This window comes from Notothenia rossii, assembly GCF_949606895.1.
Source record: "Notothenia rossii genome assembly, chromosome: 12".
Taxonomy (NCBI): Eukaryota; Metazoa; Chordata; class Actinopteri; order Perciformes; family Nototheniidae; genus Notothenia; species Notothenia rossii.
This window is the reverse complement of record NC_136911.1, coordinates 6,859,935-6,880,004: the sequence shown is the minus strand read 5'-3', so window position 1 is coordinate 6,880,004 and position 20,070 is coordinate 6,859,935. Positions and strand designations below refer to the sequence as shown.

At 40.6% G+C, this 20,070-nt stretch overlaps 1 protein-coding gene across 1 annotated transcript; it reads right to left on the bottom strand.

Moving 5' to 3' along the window:
- Nucleotides 1-862: 862 nt before the first annotated feature.
- On the bottom strand, nt 863-17,185 carry olfm3a (olfactomedin 3a). Its single transcript, XM_079661388.1, has 6 exons — nt 16,922-17,185; nt 4,343-4,486; nt 3,823-3,978; nt 3,033-3,252; nt 2,360-2,466; nt 863-2,059 (listed from the first exon to the last, which is right to left on the bottom strand). The coding sequence occupies exons 1-6, from the start codon at nt 16,988-16,990 to the stop codon at nt 1,382-1,384; spliced, it is 1,374 nt and encodes a 457-aa protein (XP_079517514.1). The 5' UTR covers nt 16,991-17,185; the 3' UTR covers nt 863-1,381.
- Between the last annotated feature and the right edge of the window lie 2,885 nt (nt 17,186-20,070).

Sequence of the window (20,070 nt, the reverse complement as noted above, 5' to 3'; positions counted from 1 at the left end):
AAAAACCCAATCACATAGTCAGGGGGTGGTGTTAACCCACAGAAACAAAGAGGTCGTGCAGAGGATGAAAAATATTAATTCTCAAACCAAAACAAAATATTTTAAAGCTACTATGGTGATACATTCCCTTAAGTCTTTGCACATTGATTTGAATCTCTTTTTTCTAATTAGTTCACTCGCTGCCTTTATTAATAAAAATCTATTTGTCTATTTGAATTAAAGGCAGTTGTATTGATGAAAGTAACAGAATACAACCCATCGCAAAACAGTGTGTCAGTGTTTGTTCATGATGCAAATGTACTTTGCCTCAGGTGTGTTTTACTACATATACGTGACCGGCTTTACCCATAAAAAAAATAAACACCACAATGTGGAGGGAAATGATAGTGATAGGTGTAACCTCAGTGGTTCATTGCCACTTCACGATTAAATTGTCAAAGGATGATCTCAATGCCACATGTTGAGGCTGTGGCTCAGTGGATAGTGTGCTGGACTTCAAATCAGGGGATAGCAAGTTCGAGTCCAACTGCAGTCAGCATGTCGTTGTGTCCCTGGGCAAGACATTTCACCCCAAATTGCTCCTGTGGAGACTGCCCACAGTACTGAATGTACAGTATGTAAGTCGCTTTGGATAAAAGTGTCTAACATGTAATGTTCACCGCAAAAAATAGGTTCCGTCTTCAGCATCATCAGTTACTCATATGTACTCATCTTTGTCAAAATATGTAAAAAATATGTATTTTTATAATCGGAATTCCTGATTGGAATGGGATAATATCCTAGAAATGGTTTAAGATCATGGCAGCCAAAACCATTTGAATGAAATGTACAACATTTTTATTTTAATGAAAATGCACGGATAGCCTCTATGGTTTTCTTTTATAAAAAATACAAATATTTTTCTTCCACAGATACATACATAACAGCAATATTTGACAGGCCCATCTTTAAAAGAATGGCTATTGTACATTATATAATCAGCCACCTCAACATGGTAGCAAATATGCAGAAGAGATTGACTTAAAGGTTTAAATACTTTTAAATAGACTTTTTTTTTTAAATAGACAAAAATGCAAACACTGTAAGCAAAACAGATTTGCAACAAAAACATAGCTATATCATAGGAAATCACTGCAGATCAATTTTTGGACATTCATGCAAAGCTTTTGAGAGTTTTCAGCAGCGATGGAAAAGTATAAACATTGGTTATAAGGTATCAGGTGTTTGGTGTCCATGCTCAATTCAGCCAAAAGTCCAGAGCCACACATTAGAAGAGTTCACTTGGTGGCAAGGTAAGATACCATAGTCAATTTTTTGACAAAAGAATACATGGAGGTCCTTGTATCACCAATGATGGTGCTTAAGTTGGAAAAGTGATACTTTAAGAGTCATCATCAGTTTTTATGACATGAAAAAGAGTGACATTAAATATTACCTGGTGTCCGTTATTCCAGGCATACAATGCTCTCTCTTTGGCGTTGTAGTCAAGCATGGAGATATGAAAGTACTGGTTGTGGAAAGGAATGTCTATGTATTCGTAGGTTGAAGTCTTGGTAGAGTAAGCGTAGTAAACCTTTGCTCCCGACAGGTGAGAGTTAGTGATATAGAGCGTCCCACAGATCATGAACGAATCACCCGCGTTCCTCTTGGAGTATTCGGTGTTCCAAGTCTTCAGGACATGCAGGGTGTCGGGGTCGATCTGGGACACGACGACATTTCCAGCGTTTTGATTGGTTGCGTACACAACCCACATTCCCAGTTCATCAGCCATAACGTCGATGTCGGAGAACCCCCCCCATGTATATGGGTACATGTTGTGGAAACCGGCGAACTCCAGCGCCCTCTGGGCCAGAACGCTGCCCGTCTCAAAGCTGTACTTCACGATGATGTTGCTCTGGTACTTGTTGTAGTAGAGCGATCCATTGTAGACCATATGATTGGTTCCCTCCCATTTAAATGGGAGGCTGTATGTTCGAGAAACCACCCCTGCTACAAAGTCGTCCATTGTCTTGTACTCACGCACAATCTTGCTGTTGGTGTAACTGTCCATATACCAAACCTACAGCAGAGAGGATGAACAGGAAGGGTAATGAGAAACAGCTGACCCCTGATAGATAAACATGTCAAACTGTCTGTTTCTGAGCTCATTTGTATATCATCATCTTTAAATCATGTGGTTTTTTGAAGAAATGCAGTTCAGAGAAGATCACTTCAGACACGACTATAATGTTTATTTAATCCTCAAAATACCCTTCATGCAAACAGTCAGGCCCATCTTGTTGTGATATTTACCTACTCTAAAAACACAGATACTGTACAACAACCATTTAGAAAGCAGAGCCCTGCTTTAATAACTCACCCTGTTGTTTCTGGTGGATGCCAGAGGGTCAGTCATCCATGCCCCGAACCGGGTTCCAGATGTCTTTATTGTAACAGGTCCAGTGATTTTCATTAATTTCCCACACGCTGTTAATAAAGAAATGCAGCGATAAGATGTGCTGTGGTGGTTTTCGTCTCTAACTAGATTTCTCAAGCCAATTTCATGCCTGTGCCACCAGAGAGTGTGCCCTCTGTGCATACTAAGATAGCATTGGCAGTGAGCTGCTTTATTTAACTGAAGGCTTAATGGTGCTTCTGCTGTTTGTATAGCTTTATTGTTTAAGACATTTCTCTTCCTGCATTTCTGCTTTATTTCATAGTGAGATAGCTTATGGAGAGACAGAAACGATTGCATGGCCATTAAAATATTGCTTTTAAAGGAAACACATTTTTGTGTGGGACATAAGACCTAAAATATAGTTTTTAAAGGAAACACATTTTTGTGTGGGACATAAGACCAACACAACAAAAAAACATTACGTTAAGTATACAACAAGGATACATTCTCTTTCTATGACAGTGGATGTTATATACCGAAAAGCAAATCCAATTGTAATGCCAGTTGTGCAAGTACTATTTGTTCAATTGTACCAATGTTAGAACTATTCCTAATAACACTAAAGAAAACTCTTGAACATGCAGTGTTTACTCACTTAGCTTGCCCATGCAGCTGCGCAGCCTGTTGTCCAGACGCAGGACTCGCTGATAGAGCTCGTCATAGTCGAAGGCCCCGAGCTCCTCCTGGATGCTCGTCAGCACTGCAGAGAGGTTCTTGATCTCCTCTTTGAACAGGGAAATGACTGCAGCATCCATCTTGTACTGCTCCAGCACAGGGATCAGCGGCTTTAGCTCGTCCATCTTGTCGTTAAGCTCCTGCAGAAGTGACAGTAAAACAAAGAGGTGGGACATTGTTGGTAGGTAGGATGGTCATGGACAAACACATCTACAGTTTGTTGACAGAGAAGCAAGCCCTGCTTCAGGCAACGTTGACTTCTTGTTATCTGAACCACTGAAATATCTGGAATGATATACACATCCTTTGTTGTTTCAGAGCTCCATGCTAATAGAATAGGATTATAGTCTCAAGTGACTTGCATTTTTAATTATTATCAGATAAACTGATATTATGTTTACTGTAGTAGGCACCTAATGGAGCTATAAGCCAACAAGCCTTGATCCATTTATCATTCCATACATGTTCCTTTTCAGCTGGTTGGAAACCATATATTAATACACAGTAACAGATCAACGTGAGTTTGGAACTCTGATTTCAGTCTTTCTGTATCTTCTTTCTTGAAGAACTCTTAGAATACTAACATGAAATAGGATTTAAAACCTGTATACAACCATCCCGGATGCACAATAGCATCCGTGAATTGAATGCCACATTTAACATTTCAGTTCAGATTTATGAGCCAGTGATTAAGCGATGGGGAAGACTACCTGAAAGTTTCTGGCTATGATGGATTTTCTGTCATCCTCGATCTGTCTGAACTTGGTCCTCAGGCCTTTCATCTGGTTTTCCATCTTCATGACATATTGGAAATCCCTCTGTGTCCTGAGGTTCAGAACCTCAATGGACTGAGACATGTTATGCACCTGGAATGAAGCAGTGATAAATAATCACCCCTAACAGTGTAACCACTCACAAATTGGAAATGTAGCGGTGTAGTATGACATTTTATGATTAACTCAGCAGGTGATTTAAGGATGCCTTCCGTTCGCTGCTTCTTTCTTTTCACGGCGAATAATTGAAAGGTACTTTGATGGGTTTTCCCTGGTTAGCCTGCATGTGTACCTGAATGTATGACAGGCTTATTTTGAAAAAGAACAAAGGTGGTAAAGCCTAGCAGCAGCGAACCTGTGTTTAATAAAACATATAAACTTGTTATTTCCTAATTCCCATGTTAAACAGGAGAGTGTATCTGCCTGTGTCAGGGTGCTAAATACACCCTCTGCTCACCTTCTCCAGCAGCTGGCGGAGCTGTCTGCTCTTGGCATCTCTGGAGCACAGGCTCTGTTCAGGAGCCACCACGGTGCAGATACAGCGGCCATCAGCATCCTGAGCCGAGCTGTACACCTGCCAGCCCTCCTTTGGGCCGATAGTCTGCGAGCAAACAAATGTACATTAGTTTTAGCATTGTATAATCGTTGAGTTCATACTTAGGGGACATGGGTGTTTTTCGGAAAGCTGTTTACCTCAATATATTCTAAGCATTGGAACAAACAAATGCTACAGAGATGAATCCGCTTTGAGTGATGCACGGCTAAAATAGAAGGTATGAAATATGGACAAATGATCCAGGAAATAGCCCTGTAGGTTTCTGAAGAGCTGTTGTGAATAGACTACTACATCAGGTTTTACTTTACTGAGAAAATGCCTTTACTGCTGATCCCTAGTAAAGATATACATTTATCACCGCAATTGAAAGTGACATTGAACTGGAATGATTTTTTTTTGGAAGAAAGTACAGGACTCAAATCTTTCAAAATTCTGGATAGTTACAGCCTCCATTCAAATATCCCTGGAGGCTGTCTGCTCTTTTTATGCTTCTAGGTCACTACTACAGTATGTCAGAGCTGTGGGGTAGTAATACATTTGATTTATACAGCACACTTTAAAAGCAACGTCATCTCAAGGTGCTTCACAAAGCTATAAGGAGAAAATAATCAAACAAATAAAATAAAAAGATATCTAAGGAGCATATTGAATAAAATATGGTAATATACAAAATTAAAATAAAAGGTTAAGAGCATAAGAGCTGTCTGACCTGAGTTTGCGTGAGGTATGAATGTTTTCTGGTTAGCAGTTCCTGTAGCTAGGTGGGGCCAGTGTGGGGCTGCTCGGTTATGGCAAAAATTATAATCTCGATTATTTGGGTCAATAATTGATATCACGATTATTAAAAACGATTATCCATTTACTTTGAAAACATCCATTTATTGAAAAAAAATGTAACAGTATGTTTTTAACAGTTGATTATCCTGAACTTTGAGTATAATTCAACTGAAAAACCAATAAATTAATTAATAAAAAAAGAAAATTATAATAAAAAAAGAAAACAATTAATTGTTTTATTTCGATTACGTTGTTTTCGTAATCGTTGCAAGCCAAAATCGTAATTGCGATTAAAATACGATTAATTGAGCAGCCTTAGGCCAGTGTGGTTGATGGTGTTGAAGACCATTATGAGGACTTTGTAGTTGATCCGGTGAGTTACAGGGAGCCAGTGGAGTGAGTGAAGGATGGGGGTGATGTGCTCTGATTAGCATGTTTTTGTGAGTATCCGGGCGGCACAGTTTTTTATCTTGCCATTCAGAATCAATTATTTTGTATTGCCATTACACATTGCACTCTAACCCAAAATAATTGTTGTCGAACTGCAGCCTTTGAGTACTTAAATTCCGAGGACCTTTGGCCATGCGCTCTCCAGCAAATGGAGAGATAGCTTACGCTTCCATCAAGCAAAAACAGAGAAACAAGCCTGAAGATTCTTTCGTATTCATATAAATATTGATGTACTTTGCCACAAAGGACTCTGTAAACCCTGTCATCCACTTTAATCCGGGTTACATATCTGAGCGAAAAGAAGGTACAATTGGAAGGAGGGGTTTATGAACAAACATAAGAACTGAAGAGATGTTTATGTAGGAAAACAGTTTATGAAAAAAACAATGGAAAGAGGACAATGCTGACAAAGAAATACAAAGACGACGACTGTCAATTAGGCAGGAAGAGATAGAGAAGGAGACTAGGTATTCCGGCACATATACCAATTCAGAGAAAAGCAAAGACAGCAAGTATAATATGATGAGGTGAGGGATAAACAGGGAGGGCACCAGCGTGCTCTGAGGAAACAATAAGGGAAAACAGACAGAGAAGCAAAATAGAAATAGGCAGATTTACAGATATGTTTGATATAGGCTGCATGGTATGTTCGAATAAATATACCCAGTAGGATAGAAATGTGGCATTGCACTGCCTTCTCGATCAACTATTTAATAGTGTGGTATGTGAAAAACTGCACCGTTGTGACGAAAAGGGAGCTGAGCCAGAAGGCAAAGCTCTCTGTCTACCGCACCATTTTCGTTCCTACCCTCACCTATGGTCATGAAGGATGGGTCATGACCGAAAGAACGAGATCGCGGGTACAAGCGGCCGAGATGGGTTTTCTCCGCAGGGTTGCTGGTGTCTCCCTTAGGGATAAGGTGAGGAGTTCGGTAATCCGGGAGGGACTCGGAGTTGAACCGCTCCTCCTTCGCGTCGAAAGGAGCCAGTTGAGGTGGTTCGGGCACCTAGTTAGGATGCCACCTGGGCACCTCCCTAGGGAGGTGTTCCAGGCACGTCCAGCTGGGAAGAGACCAAGGGGTAGACCTAGAACCAGGTGGAGGGATTATATCTCTTCGCTGGCCTGGGAGCGCCTTGGGATCCCCCAGTCAGAGCTGGTTGATGTGGCCAGGGAAAATAAAGTTTGGGGCTCTCTGCTGGAACTGCTACCTCCGCGACCCGACCACGGATAAGCGGGAGAAGATGGATGGATGCATGGATGGTAAGTGAAAAAAACGAAAAGGCACACAATGACTTGCCGTATGCAGGTTAATAGCATTGTGTTTTACTTATAAAAAAGTGCTATTGATTAGGCGAAGGGTAACTTTCAATATTTGTTATCTCTCGCTACGTCATATAGCAGGCGAGCAGACTCCAAGGCCGCAATGGTTTCACAGAGCTGCGCGACAAACTCCAGTCATTAATCACCCTCACAAAACAGCATCAAGCAGCTCAAAGTTTCCCCCCAGACGTTTAGCATTGTGCACCATACACACACACACACACACACACACACACACACACACACACACACACACACACACACACACACACACACACACACACACACACACACACACACACACACACACACACACACACACACACACACACACACACACACACACACACACACACACACACACACACACACACACACACACACACACATGGTGGTTATATACAGCATGATGTACTGCACACACAAACACATAGTGGCAAATGCACGGTCATGCTCCCTCTGTAGTTTTCTTTTTGATCTACTAGGCCAGGGTTTGACTTAAGCCTTTTGAAGGCTGCTAGGCTCCAGCCATCAATACTTTTGGAGCCTAGTTGCCAACAGACAATATTGTGTGGGAGTATTCAACCGTAAAACAACAGCAAATATGTATCACTTTGGTGCTACAACAATCCACACTAACCCTCTCTAAACTTCTGACCAGTTTAATTATGTCAATTAAGAGTTTTCATTTAAATTAAAGTTATACAACAGCATGGGAGGCTGTGGCTCAGTGGATAGAGTGCTGGACTCCGAAACAGGGGGTAGCAAGTTGACATTTTCAGTCATCTAAATGTCATTGTGTCCCTGGGCAAGACACTTCACACCAAATTGCTCCTGTGGGGATTGTCCACAGTATTAAGTATGTCAGTCGCTTTGGATAAAAGCGTCTAATAAATGACATGTAATCACATATGGCATGTCAAATTACCATATAATTGCCTCTGCATATTTGTGACTGTCTCACCAAATGAGTTACATGATAATCTGAACACAGGTCACAGAGAAACAAGGCTTATCTTGTATTTACACATTTGTTCCCAACAGGCCCTATTATTAAACGAATCAAGGACAGTCCAGTTATCACTCAAATAAATGAACATGACTTTATATGTTTAGTGCTGAAAATGTGTTATCATGAGAGGTGCAATATGTAATACCTCCAAAGTAATGGGGGTCAGCATTTCACGTCGACTACTGTGTCCACATAATCTAAATCAACAGTCACATTTGTTAAAGAATAAAAAGGCAACTTCTTACTAACAGCAGGAAAAGAATGTGCAAAAGTGGACCAAACTGCAGAGACTCAGACTGGCAGTAAAAAAAAAACATTGCTATTTTATAATCTTGACCTGCGGCGGAAGTAACACATAAATGGCTCGCTCCAGATGGGCATCTGTTTCAAAAAGCTGCAAGAAGCAAGGAGCTCTGCACTGGCAACTTCCTTAAGTGCTTAAACTTGCAAATGCCATGTTGATTTAAATATCCCACATGTACCGGATACACCCGCATCAGCTGGTCAAAAAAGATTTCAGATTCATGCTAATTTTCTGGCATGTATCCAAAATAACCTGTTCTATGCCCCAATAGGCTACTACCAATTGTAGAAAAAATGTTGCTGCAATTGACAGCCAGGATAAAGAACTGACACTGGAGAAAGAAATCCGAAAATACCGGGAGGATGTAACATTAGCTGGATCTGACACAAACTGCAACAACACCTTTGATTTAACCTAAATAATCCTACAATTGGCTACATATGAAATACAAGACCTATTACACTGACCATCTACTGGTGGCCCGCCAAAGCTTCCTATCTGGTCCACAAAACATTAACGAATTGATATAACATAAATAGGATTGTTATCTACTGTTAACACAGTATTAACAGTGCTAAACAGCTGATTTAATCCATATCACATTGTGTTTCCAGAGACCACAAGAATCAGTAACAGTTTATCGAACACTTTTAGAAAGGGGTCAGGAGGATATAAAGTAGGAATAGAACAATGTGATCCACAATCAGTAGAAATTAAACTAATTGCATATTGTCGAATGCAGCAACAACGTACGTTTGAAAGTCAATGTGTCATAATGTCTAGTGTCTCTGTACTTGGCTTAGCTGTGTCACACTTTTAACCTTATGATCCAGATCTTATTGTGCAGACTACAAATGATTTCCACCATTGGTTTCATAGTTGTACTGCAATGTACTGCAACCTTTATGCTGCTAAGACTCTGCACCTGAGCCCATTACTGTACATAAACTGAAAACATGACATTCACATACTTCAAAGCACACATCAGCACCAGCTGCGCCAGACTCTGAACTACCTTTGTATCTGAATGTTCAAAAGACTAACAGCTCCATCTTGGGCATCTCCAGCCAGAAACATGGCTCTAATTACTGCCTGGTGGATTTTATTCTTCTTAAAGGCCTCTGTAATGTAGAGGATGCATTCAAGTTCATTTGAAGTGAAACAGAAAGCTTTTATTTTCTGTGTCAGTTGCATGTTTGGCAGCTGGTATTCTGTACAGCACACCCTTTTCTGTTTGTTATTCTGCCATCAATATGTTTTTTACTTTGACAACATTATCTTTGTCCTCATCAACCTTTATATGTGATTGAGGGAAAGACGTAGGGGGCTGATGAGGGGATTGCAAGTGAATGGATGAGGTAATGCGGGTTAGATGGTCCAGATTGAAGATGGGAGGCATGACCGTGAGCAATTTAACATTACAGTTTTGAAAACAGTTCTGAAAGGGGAGGACATTTGGGTTGTGCTCTCTGCTTGACTTAATGTTCAGTTTCAAATATATTTATGTTTTGGATATCTATCACTCCAGTAAATGAAATGTCTGTGTTAACAGCGCTTATCATTTAATAGCAGATCATGTGTTGCTCCTTGAAGCCCTGCATGCAACACTGGTTGGACTCTCGCAGAGGAGCCACTCTGTTTAGTGCTAAGTGAATCGCTTTTAGCCACTGCCAAGATTCACAGCAAGTCCATACTGTAACCGACTGTCTGCACCCTAAACTAATCTCCACACTGCTGAGTATAGCCTTGATCTAATTCCTGTTGCCAGTCTCATGATGGCTGATTCCATTTGTTATATGAGTCTGGCATTGTGAGGACACCCCCAGAGGGATAGCACAGGTGAGAAAGTGAGGGTGAAAAATGAAATGATTGTCGGTGGCAGTGGCAGAAATCAATCCGTGATAAACACGGTCTAGAGAAACAGCGGGAGCTAGCCAACTCCCTCTACCGCCTCAGCTGGAGCTGCAAAGAGGAACACAATTGACACTAATCTATTTCTAAGGAGCCATTATCATTGTTTTGTCACTGGAGGGTAACATATGGAAGGGGACTATATGAAGCTTACTCTCAGCTCCCATAAGTCACACATGCCTTTAAATCTTAACTCGTTTTCTCTACTGGTGCCACAAGTACAGATTTAGTAGAATGTAGTACAGAAACACGTAACTCTGGATTTGTTTTAATGTTTGAGGTGCAATAAACGACACAGCAGCTTTTTGGCATGTTAAAACTATTATTTTCTGCCTCGCTCATGAGAGCTGGCGAAATTACAGCCTCGCCTAGTGATTTTAATTTAACCACATATCGAGCCCGATTCTCGATTTAAAATGTGTGCTCTAAAATGATATTTATAAATGACTATCATTATTATAAGCAAGACAATAAATGGCAAAGATATGTAGAAAATAAACGTCTTTAAGATACGTTCATAACAAATGTAACGTGGGAGAAAATATGTTTCTAGAAGACATGTAGAATATAAACTTATTTGAGATACGTTCATAACAAACGTAATGTGGGAGAAAATATGTTTCTAGCTAAACGTAATTGAGAATGCAGTTTAGTTCTGTGGGAATGTAATCTTTAGGAGACAGGGTTGGACAATATACACACACAGATTGGCAATTCATTTATTTTCACTGCACTGATGATGTGGCACTGTGACATGTGTAAGGAAATGTTCTGTATACTTTGCTTTGCATGCTGCTACCAACCTTTAGAGGGCATATTTGACTCATTTTCAGTTTCATATTTGTACTTTGTGCCTCTGCTGTGACTTGCATTAATGTTGAAAAAGGTCTTAATTTTATTTACCTCTTTTCACCCTCTGTCTGAAACCAGAGCCCAGTCTGTTCTGATTGGTTAGCTTCAAGGCTCTGTTGTGATTTTCCAACTGCCTAGAGATGTCCCGCTCCATATCACGTACAATGTGTTGGAGCGCTAGTAGCATGAGTGTTATGTAGTGATGTCACTATGTTACAGTAGTAAGCAAAGGAGTTCATTGGAGGAGTTTCATGCAGGGGGGACGAACTTTACAGAAAAGGGAAAACCCCCAAAAGCACAATAGGGCACCTTTAAAAAAAGTATTGTGTGGTATTATACTTTCAAAAAATCCCTGTAACTGCAGTAAATGTAGAAACAAATCCCGCAACCAGTGATGCCAATACAACTAAATCTCATATCACAGTTCTGCTGCCTTCCTGTCTGCCACAAGACAAAGACCTTAACAGATGCTATCTATTCAGTCATCTATCAACCTGTCCAAACAAAATGCCGCCAGAGTATTGGAGGCAAGTCAAGTGGAATGTGCATGTCAGTACTATAACTGATGATCATACTGCCTAAATGAGTTAACATTTCAGCTCTAATGGCAGAAGATGATGAATTTGCACGTGCAGCCAGCTCGGAAGCAGCCTGATGCAGACATCCACAGACAGCTGTGACAAACGGTAACACCCCTAAACACAGCAGCAACAGCAATCCTGGCAACTATAATCCTGAGGTGGAAAAAAAGTAAGATACTGACAAAGGGAGGATGCATTCTACGGAGGGTAAGGGAATTGAAAAAGACACAGCCCAAGAAAAGAAGATATTTTTCCTCAGATGTGACTTTGATGAAAGCCGTGCAAAGCAGATTAATTTCCTAGAGGTGTGCCACCTTCTGAACCCAAGGAAGATGCGAGGTAAAGATGGAATAGATTATTCTGCCCTAGACGGTCTCTGAATGAGCCGGAGCATTATCTTGTTCACCCTCATGCCTCCTCTCTGGGGTGTGCTTCAGTGAGTCTTCTGGCTGAACAAGTCATGTCAGTCATAAGCAAAACGGAGAGTGATAAGGAGACAGTCCTCAGACAATATCGGTGGAGGGAAGCAGGCAAACATCTCCAAGCCACGCCGAATGGCACATGTACACAAGCAGAATACCAAGCAGCTGTGACAGTGCTCTAACATAAAATTTCATTTTCAATATGCTGAAATAACGTCAGGTTAAAGATGTCTCAAATTACGATGGGTAGAAAATGGTAAATCAATGTAGATTGGTGAGTTAAGACTGGTGTATTTGATTAAAATGTAAGCCATGAAATTGGACTTTTACTTATCATATTCTAGTTCTACACATATGCCGTGGTAAGAACCCTTTCTGAATTGATGCCCTGTGTCATCAACATGCACTCATATTGGCCGCTTCTCAAATTGTTTTTAAAGTAAGAGTATGCTCATTAGTCTCAAGAATCTCTTAATATTTTTTTTTTATCTTTGAGAAGGACATTCCTGCCAAGCTAATGCCACAGACTCTGCAGGCTTTTGCAGCAAAGTTAGTCCACCTGATTATTCCTTGCTCTTTAACAACCTTTGAGTCTTCCCCTAATTATGCTCCACAGCGGCACCAGTGTGTTGGTATTGAAGACTTCGGCCTACATTCTGATGTAGAAGCAGTGTGCAGAAGAAGATTATGCATCACTTAAGGACGTATGTGTTCACACTGGTTAAGTATCAGCGGGATAATATGCAATAATTGCAATTTTGGATCTACAAGGATAGCATTTGAATACTGCTTTAATCTTTTAGATTACATTGATTTAGTATGTTCAGTGCACTCCAGGAAGTCCTTTGAACTGATACTGCAATATTTAAGCCATAAGTGTTTCCGTTTCTTAGAATGCTTTGTAGCAACTTTAAGAGAATGTGTCCAAACATGTTGCTCAAATTAAAGCAGCATGTACGTGCACCGTACATTCACAGATGTAGGATTTGGGATTTGTAGTTTCTCTCTCACCATGAACTACATCACAGTTTTGTTAAAAGGTGCCGCTGGGTGCAGGAAGTACATCAGATTTTGCAGCAGAAGACTCAGCTTACTTTGGTTAACACTGAGAAATGTATTGCTTCAATTGATTTTATTTAACATCAACGCTGATCGGACATCCACACAACATTTCTCTTTTAGGTTTTAGGCCATGGAAATCTAATTCAACTCTGCTCTAGTGCCTGAAAATCAGTCCAGATTTGTGCCTTTGATTAGAGCTACTTAACGTTATTTTATATTTGATCTTCCCTAGTAAGAAATTAACAGGCATAGCCCAGCCATAATCATCTCTCTGGTTGACCACAATTGCCTTCCCTTCCTCTCAGGTCCAACTCTCATTCAGTGATACGCATGTGATATGGAGCCTGCTCGGGCTGTAATTATAGTAATCACAGGGGCCCGAGGGTCCCTAAATATGCCCCTGGTAGTTTCAACATCATGTCCCAACTCCTGTAATTACGGCTCAGACTATTATTAAGGGGAATGCATTTACGCAAAGGAGTGAAATAATCAGACCAAGGGAGAGTCAATTTAAAGACTGATTATCATTGCATGGTAAAAGAGAGTGATTTTAAGCATTTTATAATTATACATAATAGTAGTACCTACAGTATGTTGATAGAATAGTATGGACTAAAAGACAGGAGGGAAAGGCACATTGCTTATAGGTCACTGTCAGTAGTAGATGTTATATTACTAATCAACAAGGTGAGTAAGCATGTCTGACATAAGCTCAATCCAATTATCCACAAAATGTCTCTGCCCCACATTCCTAACAACTGACACATCCTTACAACCTCATACAAAAATCTTTCTAAGTCCGAGCAGAAAGTGCCATATATTTTCCCTTCTGTTGGTATAAACATTTCAAATCTATCATAAGCAGGCTTCCTTTATTTCCAGTCCATCAGCTCCGAAGACCCCCTCCCTGCTTCAAACATGAAACATGCAGCGTCACAACTAATGACTTTGCTGGCAGTCTGGTGGCTGGCTGCTTGTTTGTGTAGACACAGACTGATGATATTCTGAGGTCGTCAGCTTTGATTTTGTCAGAAAAATAAAATGGCAGTGTGCATTTGTAGGTGTGTGCCCACAGCACGTCTCATTTTTTAATATGACTTTTGTGCCAGTCAAATGTTTGTACAGAACATGTATCACTGCTTATTCTAAAACTCAAGCTCATTTAGCTTGAATGAGCACTACGTAACAAAAATAATGAAAGTAGAATAGAACAAAAACAGTTACAATGAAATATAATATTGTAAAAACATGAAACATAACTTACATGAAATCAATTATTTTGAAACTCAAATCTCAAATTTGATTCCGAGCCATTAGGTGAAGGAAGATATGTTGTGTGCGCTTTAAGTGATCAATACATTTGGTCTGACATCAGACTCATGGACTCTATTAACTCTCTCTCTCTTTTAATCAATATGTCCCTCAGGTGCAGGATATAATGTGTAATCATAAAACACAAATCCCAGCCATTATTTTGATGCTGATGAGAGTTACAAAGTGCCGTTAGCATTCACTGTGTAATTACCCAGCTGGCACAGACCATAAGGGAAGACAAACTATGCAAATATTTACTTTACTCGCAAAGGCTCCTTGGGGACCCGTTGTGTACACTGCAGGTAATATCTGCCAAACCAAGAGAAAGGGGATTACATACCACTACCCCTAGCTTTAGTTTATTCAGAATAGTCCTGGTTCTCAATAGGTTATTTTAAAGTTGCTAAACTGAACCGATGAGGAAAAAAAAAACAGCCCTAACACATGAACGTGAAGGCTTCCGCCCCTTACTATAATGAATAAAGCCTTGTGTCAAATGTCCGACAGCCTGTGAGTGACAGCTTAATCATTTCCAGTTTAGTGTAATACCATAAAAGGTTTGCCTTTCCAGATCATTTTCAAACACTGAAGCAGAGAGGCCTTTTGGGCCGTGCAGCAATTTGCATGCAGCTCTTGCACCAGTAATATCTCATATTCCTCGATGGCAGCAGTGTATTCATCGATTTAATCAAATAGATGAAAGATAAGAACTGAGCTGAATGATGGTCATCCGAGGGAACCAGGGGCAGCACTGCACAAATATATTTCTTAACTAGAAAGAGAATGACAGAGTAGATAATATCTCAAGCTCTTTGTTAACGCAATAACAAAAACCTCCAGACCAGGGGTGCACAGGGCTGTGACGGTTATTTTCATAAATCAATTAATGTTTCATGGAATTGCTTAAAGGTCCCATGACATGGCCATTTCTACTGATCATAATTTCATTGTTGAGGTCTACTAGAATAGATTTACATTGTGCAATGTTCCATAATCACATTGGTTTCTCATACAGCATCTCTGTATAGTATGTGTATTCACTCTCTGTCCTAAACGGCTTGGTGGTGCTCCTGCCCCCCCCCCCCCCTCCCTATGAGCCCAGAGGCCGTCTGCGAGACAGCGAGACACGGCGAAACCCAGCCCGAACACACACACACACCCGCAGCCTGGCTGGGAGTTTGTGTGTGTGCTCACACACCGACTCACAGCCTCGCCACGTCTCGCCGTTTCAGAAAACTGGCGACAATGAAAGAGATTTAACTTGGAGACATTTGGTATTTCTACCTGATGACAATAAACTGATCAATTACATTTCTCTATGGACTATTTGATTAATCACCTCATTGTTTTAGGACTAGGAGAGGATCAACAATCTCACTCCTTGTATAAAGCAGTATCTGCTCTAAAAGGTTTGGACAGCTGCATTTGGAATGATGGAAAACGTTTCCTGTCTTCTGTGGTTTGCTGCACAGAAAGCGTGAGTGCGGTGAAGTTTCAGCACCAAAGAGTGGACAGCTCCCCACCCTCACCACCTGAAGACCCCGAGCAACATATAGATTTTTCAATTCAATTCATCATAAGGGACTTTGAGCAGGCTGGTCCTACTGTACTCACTGTTATTCCAGCCTTCCCTTTGTAAACATCTACGGATCCTACATGCATGTATGTAATTCCATTTCCCTGAGACATCTGTTCCTGTCTGTATACATCACAGATGGAAGCATCTTTAGGTCTCGCTCAATGCACTTTCTAAGCTAATCCATTAGTCTTACAAATAAGAAGATGCTCATTAGTTTAAAATGGGTGAATAATAACGAGTGTCACAAAGGGAACTGTGTTCCACAATACATTTGAAAACGCTGGTTAAATGTTCTGCTTATTGTATGACTTATACATACTGTATATTTCCATGTATTTTTCCTTAGAAATAGGGTGTGCAAAACTGCATGTAAATGAGTAAGTTGTTCCGATAAAACAGCACCAACTAAATATACATAAAAGGGTTAATTTGCTAATCCGTGACAGGTAACAAAATACTTTATCACTTGTACTGGCTCTATATTTTCCCAAAAGTTTTAGAATTGATTCATATGATGTGTTTAAGCCCACCTTTTTGCACGCGCGCTGCAGGCATGCCGATTAGGCATATTATTTGTGTGATAATTAGAGGGGGGGCGGGGACATAGGCCTATAGGTGAAATCAACACACACCGAAGAATGCTGCCTGCTGTGGATTTGTGACACTTAATGAGCAATGCCTTCAAATGTTAATATAAATGATGGAAAATAAAGGAACATTGCATTTTAGGACTTTTGAATGAAGTTTGGCATTACATGCCTCCATCAAAGAAACGTATCGGGGCGAGGGTTGCTGTCCTCGTGCCCTGTTATAATATCACCGGTAAACAATACTGCGCTGTGTCAGAAATAAGTGGCAACAAGTCATAAGACATACAATGAAAAAAGGCACTCACCATAGAGGGATATAATCCGAAGATGGTGAGGGAGAGCACGGGGTACAGGACGCTCAACAGGACCCGCATGGTGACGGGCTCCGGGCGGCCACTTGTCTCCAAGGCGCAGTCCTACAACATAGAGCCCGTGTCCGCTCCGTTACCTCAGCGCCTCTCTACTGCTGTGGATCCACACACAGCGCTCCGACGGCGGCACAGGGTCCACTCGTTCTCCGGCATCACACTCACCGCTCCCGGTGCTCCGACTGAAGGTAGTGCCGAGGGAAAAAGTTTTGAGCGAGTGGGAAATATTCAAATATCTCAGATCTAGCAGACTGCAGAGGGGGCGCGACGAGGATGTGACATCACTGAAGGGTTTTAAGGGGTTATGTCTATCTATCTATCTATCTATCTATCTATCCATCTACGATGACAAAGATCGTGTGACCTTTATAGTTCATTTGACTTAAATGAAAATGCTTTGCTCTTGTTGATTTCAGTGCCTATGGCTCTTTGATTTTCCTAAACACAACTGCTGAAGAGTAAGTGTGTGTGAGTGTGACGTGTGTGTGTGTGTGTGTGTGTGTGTGTGTGTGTGTGTGTGTGTGTGTGTGTGTGTGTGTGTGTGTGTGTGTGTGTGTGTGTGTGTGTGTGTGTGTGTGTGTGTGTGTGTTAGGACTCAATTACTATGTGGATGAAGGAATAAAGTGGATTGATTAAAACTGTCAATATGTAACAATGGGCATAAAGAACTGAATAAAACGATCACTTTTTCATCGCGTAATAACATTCTGTGTAAAAAAAATTAAAAAATGTATCGATGTGCAAATTAATTTCACATGAAACTCATCTTTGGCATGCCATGGCTTTACAAAGAATTGTCAAGGTCATCAGCAACGAAAATATATTAAGAGCTACAGCAAATTCCCATCACTGAAAAGACACCACGGTGCCTCAGATCTTTTTTAGAAGAGCGTAGCAAGGGTGCATGGTTCTTTATGACTCTCATTCAGAGCCAGTGCTGAAAGGTTTTTATTTACAGGGCCTGCGGGTGGGTTCTGCACATACCTGCATACAGTCTCATCATGAATATCTCATGCCAGAGATATTCATGGAACTGTTCATCAGTGGAGCAGCAGTGGGGAGATGAGATGCCAGAGCACTGTGAAGATGCTGCTCCTGGAGAAGTATGGGGCCATGATCTGCTGTGCTGCCTGCAGTGGTAGACAGTTGAAGCCTCGATGATTTGGTCATCAGCAGGGTGACACTGGTGGAATTTGCTCTTCTCGTCGTTTGTAATGAAAAACAATATCTCAAAGGCAACACCCTCCTTTTCTTTTCAACTTTGTAAAGGCTTTAAATGGTCTGCAGCTCCTTTTGGGGCGGTTGCCAATCTTTAAAACCACTGAGAAAATAAAATAAAATATAGCTTTATTTATAGTAACAGAAACATTGAAGATTGTTATTGGTCACCCGGGTCATCCGTCTTTTTAGCTTGAACTGTGAGAAATGTGGAGGGAGACAATTGTGAGATAATGATGAAAACAATTCTGCATTGTTTTGCTGGTCGAAGGGCTCTGATAATTACCCCTTATCCTTCTTCTTAAGCCACCAGAAGGATGAGATGTTTAGGTTGTTATAAAATATAGTAGTAGGAGTAGTAAAAAATCACTCTTCTTTCTTTTAACTCAACTCAAGAACACAAATCAAAAAGGTTTGCTTTGTGTGCCTAACAGGATGCATCCATGTACTGTAGAGGGGCAGAATAAGGATATTAAAAAAGTGCAATAATCGTAGTTACACAGAAGCACTCTACTGGAGATGTGTTGGAGGTCTTGTTGCTGTAGAAATAAAGCCTTGGAAAAAGTCAACTTGTGTAAAGGCAGTCTAATGTGGTAACAAAGCCTTATTTCACTGAAAACTAAACTTATAAACTTCATAACTTTGGTAAATCCTTAACGTCGGAAAGATCCTCCTAACCATCACATTTCAAATGCAGTACGTTGTGGAAAATATTGTATCTAAATACTGGAATTATCGAGAATACATTGTGCATTTTCTGCTGCCCCCATGCAGTTCGTCTGGTATGTTTCTCCTTATTTAGGTGGCGTGCTGCTCAGACTGCAACACAGTGTTCCCTCTGTGGCATATAGAAAAATTCTCCTGTCATCGTATAAGGCAACAGGGAATGAAACCGCTTTTCATTACACCACTTAAAGCACTGCTTACCAATGAGCTGCACAGAGCCATCCGCAGCCCCATTTGTTTGAAGAGGAAACTTTGACACTGGATAGGAAAATAGGCTTACATCTGTGTTAGCATGATAATTAGCCAAGTGTGACCTCTGGTTTTTGAGTGATGTGATAAAATGTATCCAATCCAATTTATAAAGTAGATTAGGAAAAAATAACAATCCAAGCTTAATGCAATTCCTGTTCACGCTCGTATACAGTAATTGCGTCTTCATGAAGCAGGTTTTAATAGAGCTGGTTCACACAGTTAAGTTGGAGTAATTACAATTAAAAAGACCTTATGCTGGAGGAGACCAACAGGCTTTTGGGGAAATTCTCATTGTGAATTGCACGTTCGGCTGTTTGTTAAGTGTAATTCAGATTTATCTAGATATATATTTTTAATTCCTCTGGACTTTTACAACTCCATTAGTGGCCATTTATTGGATGATGCTATTTATTCTACTAATTAAAAGCCATCTCATATCATCCTGCCTCTGAACAGGTCTCTTATTCCTTCTCATCTATCTATTTGTGTGTGTCCTTGAGAGCCATCCGTTTCTTTTGATGTATCAAAGAATGTGTGTAGAATACGAGCAGACGTGCATGTACAACACCAGATCCTGGGCACACTTGTGAAAAATGTTAGCACGTGTGTGTCTAAATGTTGTATGTGCATGTCTATTTGCATTTTATTTGTCCAGTCTAATGAACGGTCTGGGGAGCACTGTTTTCTTCAAATGACTTAGGTTCAAGTTGTATTACTAGCTAACATGAAAAGCTGATGAACACACAAAGCTGTGAGCATGAGCAGCAGCCCAAATACTCTTGTATCATCATAACCTTTGCCTCTCCTTCCTCCCCTACACTTCAAAAAGTTTACACTCCAGGACTTTTCACTGATGTTGATGAGCTAATTGACACTTTAAAGCATATTTA

Coding starts and splice junctions, on each gene's coding strand:
- olfm3a (XM_079661388.1), bottom strand. CDS start 16,990: ATGCGGGTCCTGTTGAGCGTCCTGTACCCCGTGCTCTCCCTCACCATC. Junction 4,487..16,921: donor TCGGATTATATCCCTCTATG/GTGAGTGCCTTT, acceptor GTTTGCTCGCAG/ACTATCGGCCCAAAGGAGGG. Junction 2,467..3,032: donor CAGCTGCATGGGCAAGCTAA/GTGAGTAAACAC, acceptor CTTTATTAACAG/CGTGTGGGAAATTAATGAAA.